The sequence below is a fragment of the Pollachius pollachius genome, assembly GCF_949987615.1.
Source record: "Pollachius pollachius genome assembly, chromosome: 19".
NCBI classification, from domain to species: domain Eukaryota; kingdom Metazoa; phylum Chordata; class Actinopteri; order Gadiformes; family Gadidae; genus Pollachius; species Pollachius pollachius.
The window spans coordinates 10647817-10658161 of record NC_136952.1 but is presented as its reverse complement, the minus strand read 5'-3'; the positions used below and the strand labels follow the sequence as shown (position 1 = coordinate 10658161).

The 10345-nt window shown below is 42.7% G+C and overlaps 2 protein-coding genes across 2 annotated transcripts in view; one reads left to right on the top strand and one right to left on the bottom strand.

Annotated features, from left to right (window-relative positions):
- Positions 1-1453: 1453 nt before the first annotated feature.
- On the bottom strand, positions 1454-3992 carry cox11 (cytochrome c oxidase assembly homolog 11 (yeast)). Its single transcript, XM_079756912.1, has 5 exons — positions 3896-3992; positions 2917-3277; positions 2288-2443; positions 1869-1994; positions 1454-1732 (listed from the first exon to the last, which is right to left on the bottom strand). The coding sequence occupies exons 2-5, from the start codon at positions 3232-3234 to the stop codon at positions 1541-1543; spliced, it is 792 nt and encodes a 263-aa protein (XP_079613038.1). The 5' UTR covers positions 3235-3277; positions 3896-3992; the 3' UTR covers positions 1454-1540.
- A 985-nt stretch (positions 3993-4977) lies between these two features.
- The window catches only part of stxbp4 (syntaxin binding protein 4), a gene marked incomplete at its 3' end in the record, with an annotated part of 42050 nt that continues 36682 nt past the window's right edge, over positions 4978-10345 (top strand). The window contains exons 1-5 of the mRNA XM_079756748.1: positions 4978-5022; positions 7627-7700; positions 8019-8114; positions 8764-8833; positions 8960-9034. Of these exons, the coding sequence (XP_079612874.1) occupies positions 7634-7700; positions 8019-8114; positions 8764-8833; positions 8960-9034 (308 nt within the window). The 5' untranslated portion in view covers positions 4978-5022; positions 7627-7633. The remainder of the gene's footprint in view (positions 5023-7626; positions 7701-8018; positions 8115-8763; positions 8834-8959; positions 9035-10345) is intronic.

Genomic DNA, 10345 nt, shown 5'->3' with positions numbered 1-10345 from the left:
GGTGGTGGGCGATATCGGTGCCTAGATGTGGTTGGTCGGTCCACTGGGTTGCTAGGGCAGCCTCTAAATTGTAGTCGACGCTCAAGATGTCCATCAAACCTCATAAAGACTGGGGAGCACAGCGAACACCGCCCCTTCGAATTGAAAGGCTGACATCTATTAAGGCAGATCCCAGGTCGGTCGGAAACTATATTCGGAAATATCAGAGCATCACAAACGACCGATACAAAACTGACCCCGGCTCCGTGATATTACAGTCTATATGGGTGGTCTGCGCAGCGTGCGTACACCTTGGCAGGGGGACAGCGTGGCTCGGTTTGTTGTCGTTTTTCCCTCCTGACAAGTGGACACAGTGTGCTGTGACGTAGCCCAGCAGCAGCAGCCACACTAAAGACTGCATTGATTCAAGAGGAAGATAAACAAATGATGTAATCTTATAAGACAAGTAAACTCTTTCTCTCGGCCTTACTTTAGTCTTGAGTTTTACATGAAGGCATAATCATGACAATACATAGAGCAGGGTCTATTGAGTAATGCTTACACGCATACATTTTTATTCCTAAACAGTTGGTAGTGATGTTTATGAGGATGGGTGGGGTCTAATCGAAATAGTTTTACAACTGCTGGTGCCCACTCGAAATAACACATACCGCCATAATTTTGGATTGTTTCCAAATCCAAATGCATTGTGTTTTTCTCATAAAGCCATCACACATAATATGTATTAGGGTCACTTGAATATTAATGAGATTGATTCTGATTGAGTAGTGGACAATAGCCAGTATTACAACATATCTGACCTCGATAACAAAATAAGGGGATATCGAGAAAACGATGCTTTATTATTGTCCTCAGGGTTCAAATGTCATTATATAGCATAGTAATTGTCATCAATTCTCGCCCGATTCTATTTTCCAAGGGTGTTTGTGATTCAATATTTATTTGCCATGAGTCAAATAAATCTACTATATCTTCCGTGTAGCCTAAATAGAGACGTGACTGCTACTTCAACAACACAGGCAAGGTACTGCATTATGCAATACTTTCACCTGTGTGTCCTCTGCTGGTTGATCAGGGTACTACACATTTAAAACAATGTTATCCTAAACATAGGGCATTCATTCATACTCATTTTACAGCTGTTAACACACAATTTCCATCATTGTAGCATGACACCAGTCGTCCCTTTACATTTAGTGTCAGGACACAGCATAAAACAAAGTATCCATGTAGTTTCCACCATCAATCCCTACAATTGACACTTTTGGAAAATAAATACATTAAATCAGGAAGTGACTCCATTGGATGATTGGAGAATACAAAATCATGTAATCTCATATAAGTATATATATATATATATATATATATATATATATATATATATATATATATATATATATATATATATATATATATATATATATATATAATTATACAGATTTGAACACAATCGCAAATAGAAAAGATTTGCCAGTGAGACAGTTTGTCCAAACGTCCTAAAGTTCGAGTCTCTCCACAGAGCTCGCGGTCTGCCGGGAGGTCATTTGTAGCTGTACCCGGGCAGTGGGGGCAGCGGCTGGCCCTCCTTGGCCTCGAAGAAGGTGTAGGAGAGGGTGATGGTGTCGACGCGCGCCATCCGTGGGTCCTCGTCGAATTCGGGGTCGATGTAGAAGAACACAGGCATGTCCACCTCCTCCTTGGGGTTCAGGCGCTGCTCCTCGAAGCAGAAACACTGGGGGAGGAAGGAGGAGGAGGAAGGTTAACTTCTGCTTGTAAGATCTCCATTATCTTAAGACTGATAATATATGTTAAGAAATAGTGTGGGTCACTTATAGATGCGTGTGTACGTGTGTGCATTGGTTCCTGACCTGGATTTTGTTGAAGTACTGTCCGGCATCGAAGGGCACCACGTTGTAGGTGGAGATGCCGATGACGGGTTTGTCAGTAGGGTTCCTGGCCCTGTAAAAGGCCAGAGCCGTCTCTCCTGGGACTACCTGGAGAAGCAGTGTACACAGACGTTTGATGCTTTGTCAAGTGTGATGTCAGTTACGCTTGTTTACAGTGCCCCCAAATGGCATGTTTGGTATAACATCCGCAGAGGTAATAGATCTAGTTCAGGAGATATTCTTTTGTCAAAAAACCACACAGTAAAACAAAAACTTACCAATAACAACAGGAACAAACAATGACACAAAGCAGGAAAGATAATAAAACCAACTTTATAGAACGCATGACTCAAACCCAACACAGTTTGTGCAATGGAAGAACATTCACACGCCAAACTCACGTAGATCTCGGACTGCTGCGGACGGAAGTTCCACTGCATGCTGGCGTGCGTGTCGGCGTTGAAGGTGATCTTGATGACGCGGTCCTTCACGGGTGTCATCGTGGCCACCTGGTCCGCATCGTGGCCCGCCACAGCCGTGCCGCCGAGCCCCGAGGCCTGTCCAAGGACAACAGCTACATTACCTTCTTATCCTACCTCCTCTGGCACAGCCCAGCCCTCAACCAAAAGGATGGCTGCAGTTTGGAAGGGTTTGTTACAATTACTTGTTGTATAGAAGTATCGATCAAGTATCGATCTAGGTTTTCTTTTGGTTGGATTGTCAAATATTCTCTTTCGACAGTCCAATGATGAATTCATCAAAAGTAGACTATTATGTTTAGATGCATGCAGGATAGTAGATCTTGGAGTGGTGAGGGTTGCAGTCTACCTGTAGGCTTCACTAAGAAGATGCCTCAAAATAAAATAAAATAAAAAATGTAATACCACCAAGGTACGACCGTTAGTAATAAGTGAAAATAAGTGAATTGTCCAAATCTGTGGTTTCTCACCAAAAAAACACCCATTACAACTATGACTTGTAACGCAAGAGTTTTCTGAGTGTTCTGGTGGGCTTGCGGGTTTATCCATACCTGGCAGTACAGTCTGTAGAGCGGCACCGATGCATACGAGATCCCGATCATCCCCACACCAGCCGCCGCGATGTACGTCAGCACCGTCTTGTTCTTGCTCTTCCACTCATCCTCCTGGCTCGTGCGTTTGTTACTCCTATTCTTGATGCCCCTGGTCTGCGACTTCAATCGTAGACCGATGCGCCGCGCTATGAACTCCTGGGCCTGAGTGTGGAGACCCCTCTCGCTGGGCTGTAGTTTTTGTTGTAGCACACGGCTGCAGTGCATCGACAGCGTAGAGCACCGAGAGAACTCACGGAGAACGCAGGGGAGAAGCATGCTGCTATGATGTCACCACCGCTGCTCCTAAAAGGTAGTTTACCTGTGAGACATAAAAATTATATTGAGCTCAAGCTGTTAGCTCTGCAAAACTAGTTTCATATGAATGGGTACTAGTACTACTACTATTACAAAGCTAGAAGAGCATTTATTTAGTATAAAGTCGTTAGTAGACGCTTATCCAAGCGTCTTACAGTCAACTTTGATAGATGTTATTAAGGAGCTGGTATGGCGTTCGAGCTCTAGGAAACCTACAAGTTAGTCTGCAGACATTGGGGATCGAATATAGTACCCATAGCGTCTACATGATCCTACCCAACACAAAGTATACGGCGAACTAAATTTGAACACTATAAAGACGCTTTACGTTGACCTTCCTCTCTACATTTGCTACATTATATTATACCAAAACGCATAACGTTTAACTCTAGTGCCGTGTCCAAAGATTGAACATACCTTAAGGTCAAGCCTTAAAACAAACCAGACAGTGTGTGTTAAATTAAATTATTTACTTGGACTGCTTTCCCACAGAACGACTTGCATTAGCAACATGCTACATAATTGTGCTTCTTAAACTTCTCAAGGACAAGGACAAAATAACTCATTGTGTTGACATCAATGCACGAATTATTGAGATTTTGTATGTGAAAAAGCACGTTACCTGTTCAAAAATGATTGTAGTTACGAAACGTGACATTAACAAACAAGAACCACTGCAGACAACACACATAAGCGTTGCGTTCAGATAACTGGTCCCCCCTTGAAACCAGACTTCACTGCAAAGGTTCCGTCACAATTTGTTCCCACAAATGTATTTGCGGACTTATTATTATGGCCTTCTTTTTTAATAATCCAATAAAGAAGAACGCAAATCGTCGTTTAACAAAATAAATCAATATTGAATATTAAACACAGGAAATAATTTACGCGTGTCCAACTCTCCCTTCCATTCAAGCCCTGGACCAAGTTTTTATAAATAGTATTATGCACAAAAAGGCCAGTGTATTTTTTACTAAATACACACACAATATACACAATTATTATACTAATAATAATAATAATAATAATAATAATAATAATTGTTATTATTATTATAATAATAATAATTATTATTATTATAATTATTAATACTTATAATTATTAATAATTAATACTATTATTATTTTGTGTCACCTGTGTGTGTGTGTGTGTGTGTGTGCGTGCGTGCGTGTGTGTGTGCGTGTCTGTGTGTTCGTGTTAGCGTGTGTGCGTTTGTGTATGTGTGGGGTGGAATTAAATTGTTGTTTTTTGTCTGTCTATTTAGGTATTTATTGATTTATTGTTCTTATCGATTAATACATAATTTGATATGTTATACATAGTAATTATTTTAGGTACCAGTGGGGGGCGAGGAACAAGCAGGCATGCAGCCCAACCGATGGCACTCGGGAGTCAGCAGGGATTAGCGCTGTAAAGGTACGCGTGTCTCTCACGGTCTCTGCAGATTCCCACTTTTCTCTCTCTTTCTCCGACCAGTACCACACACCGACCTCGTTTGAACCGCTGTTGGCGTCTCATCGCATCCCCATCTACCCCAAAACAACTGACTCTTATCATGTCTGTGTGTCACTTGCACGCGTAGATGTGTGTTTAATGAGGGTGAGTGTGCGTGTGCGTGTGAGCGCATGTGTGTGCGTGGTGGTGGTTGCGCGGCGGAGGGGGGGAGTATTTTATGTTTCTGACTGAGTGTGCGTTGCCATTTCTATCCCAGGCAGCTGAGCGGTTCGATGGACTTTCTCTACTTTACTGGTAAGTTCAAACTTGGTAATATCCTTCTCTGTTCTTTTTTCTATTCCTCTCTATTAATCTCTGGCCTCATTGTGTTTTCCTCCTTCCGGTTTTTGCACTGGTGGAGTAATTAGAGCTGTCTAGTTTTTCGTGCACTTTGATTTCGGACGGGCTTTTACAAGAGAGCACCAATACTATGGGGACGCACAAACTGGTTGCACATGTTCTGCCCAGGGTTTAGCGACCTGTTTATTGGCTGCTTCAACGTCGCCACGTGTAACTTGTCACAAAAATCAATATATCTGACGACGCTAACGCCGGCGACCCCCAAAATTACACACACACACACACACACACACACACACACACACACACACACACACACACACACACACACACACACACACACACAATGTTTAAATTCAACAGCAGAGTACAAGACACCACCCTTTTCCATTATGTCAACGCCTGGAATTTTAACAAGAGGGCAGAATTTGATAGTAAAGTGTGTTTAAAAGTGAGACGACACAAGCTAAAAGTAGCTAGTGTCAGCTTTAGCGTCTTCCCGCTCAAAAAGGGCTTTAACAGCTGGTGGTTCCCGCGGCGCGCTAAGACCTCGGCCGTGCTGCTGCGTGACAAGGCGCTAGCATAGCAGCTAGTACAGATTACCAGGTATTAAGTGATCAGTTTAATTGCTTCCTTGTGTCCCGCCTACGTCAGTTATTGTCATCTGTTTGGCGCGCTCGGAGATATATCTGTTGCTGGGGAGAAGACAGAACCGAAAGAGTGAACTTTCGTTTACTCACAAAACAGTAAGAATATTGCCTGTGTATGACATTGACTGTTAATGAGTCGTGCGTTTATGAGAGTTTGTAAGAGGTGACCTTCTTTGAAGAGTGCGGAGAGAGATGCAGTCTATGAATACCAAGACGGGAAATAGAGACCTAGGCCTACTCCGATGCGTTTTTGGTATTGTGTCTTTTTCATCGTCTTGCTATTTGCTATGTTTAGTCATTTTGTGGCATTTAGAATTAACTAATGTGACTTCTAGTGGATTCAAAGCAAAGTGGAGGTGGGCAGCTGGCTACAGGTAGGCTGCAGATATCAGGAATCAAACTGGGACCTTTCGGCTGGTTGTCCAATACACCTAAAAACACTACAAGGGTATCCTTCATTTTCTTAAGACAATTCTTCTCTTCCTTGATAAATCTCACAATGAATAACTCTTACATAGTGGAGAAGTGGAAGTCATTATCCCATGTGAGCCATGAGAGAGTATGCAGAAGGACAACAGAAGGGCATATGGGTTTGTAGAGGGCAGGGATGTGGTCACTCTAAACTAAAGTTAAATTATTTTGAAGATTTGAGTTGTTTGTAGCCTGCCAGTGATTGGTTAGGGGGTTACAGGAAGATGAAAACGAGGAGAAAAAAATAACTAAATCAAGGAGAAGAAACAAATAAAATGGAAATTGGAACATTTTGAGGGAACCAGTTTTCATATCAAACGTTTTTACATTTGACCTACATTAAAACACATTAGAATTCATTCACTCTTCTGCCCAAATAATGACATGTCTGACATTGCTTTATCCACTTAAAATACCATACCACATCTGGTTATTTTTCTTAGATATACATTTAGGAAATCAAATGAGGATAAACTGCTGCTGCATTCTTTAAAAAAAATGTTTTATTAAACCATCATAACTATTCCTCAAAAGTGACGTTATTTCACAAAAAGTCGGTAATTGTTCCAAAACTGTAATCTGGAGCTCTATGAAATTCTAATTTAGGAAAATACATATATTTTTTGGTTATTCTAGAAATTGTTTGAAAACCCATTGTCGTGTATTATGACTGTATAGCACTTTTTAGGAATATTTTTCAGGGTAATTACAAAATGTTTCTTGGGAATATTCCAAGGCTAGGGTTTATGCAGCCAGATTAGGATTACAGTTGCCAGTCTATTTTATTATTCATGAATTCCCAAGGAGAAAAGTGTAGAGCATTTGATCTGTCTGCCTGACTTGCACAGGCATGCATGCAGACACAGACAAATACACATGCAGGCACGCATACACAAACGCACACACACAAACACACATACACACACACACACATGCACATAGACACACAGACAGACACACACACACACACACACACACACACACTTGAACAGCCTTTTGTGGACTACAGCATATAGTCGTCACAAGCACGCCATCTGAGTCACAGGACACACTGATATGATGGACCTGACAACATCGCTTGCTGTATCAGCTAATCTCTAACCACCAACTGGTAGAAATGTTCTTCTGCTTTGTCCCTTTTCCACCTGGCATAGGTGAGTTTTCAAAGAAGAGCTTCTCCCTTTTAGTAACTAATCTGTTTAAGCCCACGACCGGGGTGCTGTGAACGCTAGGTATGAGTGACTTCTCCATACGGTTGAATTTAAGTTGGTGTGTGTGTGTGTGTGTGTGTGTGTGTGTGTGTGTGTCGATCAAGCCTGCTGTGGATTGCCGCTGTTGGGATGGCTTTCCCCACACTTCAAGAGCGGATTAAACAGAGGAGGAGGATATTGTAATTATTTGTTCAGCGAACTGAAGTGTTGTTATCGCTGCTTCCCAGGACGATCATGGGACCACATGGCATCAACAGAGCTGTGCAGAGACTGGAGTTCTGCGACTGCAAGAAGGGACTCGGTCAGTGTGCACATCTCCATCCCGGTCTCTGAGCGTGTACGCCTGGTCTCGAGCCTCTAACCGACAATGCAGTTATGCCCTCGACAACCAATAATACTGAATAATGTTACATTTTTCAACTAACCTCCGGTTTCTGAGGCCTAAATCCTAAATCCCTAAATCCTTTTAAATTTCTCATGCAGCACTTGCATGCTTTGATTTGTTCTCAGCCTCACCCATAGAATACTCTGTACCAAAACGCCATGTCTCTATCCAGCAGCATTCTGTCTGAACCAGAGTCGTGTTGTGTTGATGTTTGTGTGTCATCTCCCCACCTAGGGGTGAAAATAACCGGCGGGTACCGTGAGATTACAGGAGAGGACTTTGGGGTCTACATCAAGCGGGTGGTGGCTGGAGGCCTGGCTGACCAGGATGGTATGTACCTCACACTGCTGGAACCTGCACGATGCTCAGGTCCCCATAGCCCCGTTCTCAGAGCGCATACGTCTTTCTCTATGAGGTCTGTCACAGGGCAGGGTGCGATTCCGCCTGGACAGAAAGCTCAGCGCCCAGCGTCTTCTTCTGTGATAAGAAATGCTGATATTTTCTTTTTCTGTGCGGCCACTCCAGCAATCCAGGTTGAAAAACTCTGACATTTTTCAGTAAAACGCTGCCATCGTCGCTGTTGCTCTTTCCCGGTCACCCAATAACAGATTAGGTCAATGTACAAACTGATATAAAATTTAGGAAAAGAGTATGTTGTAACATATCAATTATATAACTTATTTTTGCCCAATGCCCTTGCCCTCATATCATGTAATATCAGATATAACTTCAATATAATATACTGTATCATATCATGGCATGTTATATCCCTTTTTATTAATCTCCAATTGCCTGGTTCTCTTCCACTAGCTGCCTCTCCACCTGTCCCATCTCTTTCTCTTATCTATTTGTTGTTGACTCCATCTTTTTGTTTTACTGTCAATGTCAATGCCTTGCTCTCCTGTCCGTCTATCTGTTGCTCACTGACCCGCTCACACTCTCTCTCTCTCTCCCCCTCCCCCCACAATCTCTGTTGCAGGTCGCCTTAGGTCAGGTGACCTCATTTTGGATGTCAACAATAACAGTCTGATAGGTGTGACCAATGAGAGGTTTGTAGACCCAAGCAAACGTACCAAGCTGTAGTGAAAGAGTAGCTTAATATGTCCTATGATAAAATGAAATTGCCACTGTTAACAGTTTCTTTAAAGTTGAGTCTCTTCCCTGACTCCTGATAGGGCGGTGGAAATCTTACGGACGGCCGCTTACTCCAATCACATGTCTCTGTTGGTTGCCAGAGACAATGAATCCAGGTAATGTATAACACATAGTGATTTTTGTCATGGCAACATTTTATTTTCCTAATCTCAGAGAGGTGAATTTACCAGAACACTTTCGCTGTATGGCCGACGTTTGCTGACTGATTCACTCTCTTCAAGGGGGATAATCTGGTCGTCTCTAGGGCGAAGCAGAATGTAAGGTGAACCCTGCTTGGTTGGGCTTATGGCAGTGTTAAGTATGTTAAGGTGCTTTAGCAGCCCCTCTGGGAGAGCTCCTGGCTGCAGGCGGTTGGCCCTGATGGTGGGGGTCGTGTTAAGTTAGTTAAGAGTTAGAATGAGCTAAACAGCTGTAGCCTCGCCATGGGCGTTTACATTGGTCATTAATTACCCTTCAGTCACTGTTACTGTTCCAACTATCTATTTACTGTTTGTAGATACTGTCATCCAAAGTCAGTCAACAGTGGATTTCTTTCTTTTTTTTGTCATAAAGGATCAGGCAGGGTGGGCATCTTGCACAGGGATGCTTATCCCCCAATTCTAACCCTAACCCTAACTCCAGTAGTCACATATACCCAGGATATACCCGGGTTCCTCTGGTCCTGCTTTTGCTTTGGGACATGATATATGATAAGGACATATCCCATATTCAGGTTAAACTCTATAAACAAACTGTTTTGCCCAAAAGAATGGACGTACTAGAGAGGGGCCTAATTCTTACATACCAATCGACTTACTGCTCATCTCTGATCATCATAATTGGCCAGATGTGTGTTGTTGTTGTGTGTTGTTGTAGAGAAGCAGTTGTGTGTGTAAAAAGAGAGAGATGGAGAGAGAGACAGAATATTTGTGTCTGCATAAGCTGCTTATCAGGCATGGATGAATAATAATAAGATGCCAGCGCATTCCTGCAAGAACACATGCCATGTGGACCTTTAATAAGTAATCATTGTTGCTGTTTATCTGATTCTACAGCGTTTTTAGTCCATGAAATACGCTATTATGAACATAGAATTACTGGAGAGGGCGGGAGACAAGCAAAGCTTAAGCGACCTGACGCAGCCCGCTGTCCTCCGAGCTTTTCACTGTCAGACCGCCGCAGCAAGCCCGACGGACTGACGAGACAGACCCTGACACAATAGGGACAGGACCTACCTGCCATCCGTCCATCACCTTGTCTTTCTGTCTCTTTGTCCATAGTCTCCCTTTTCACCCTAAGGACAGTTCTGTGGGGTTCAGGTGGTAAAAAATATAACATCCAACTAGAATTTGCATCTGTAGGATTGTTGGATGAATCAGAGGATGTCAATTCTAGCAGCCATGTTGAAGTATTGTTTGCAAATGCTC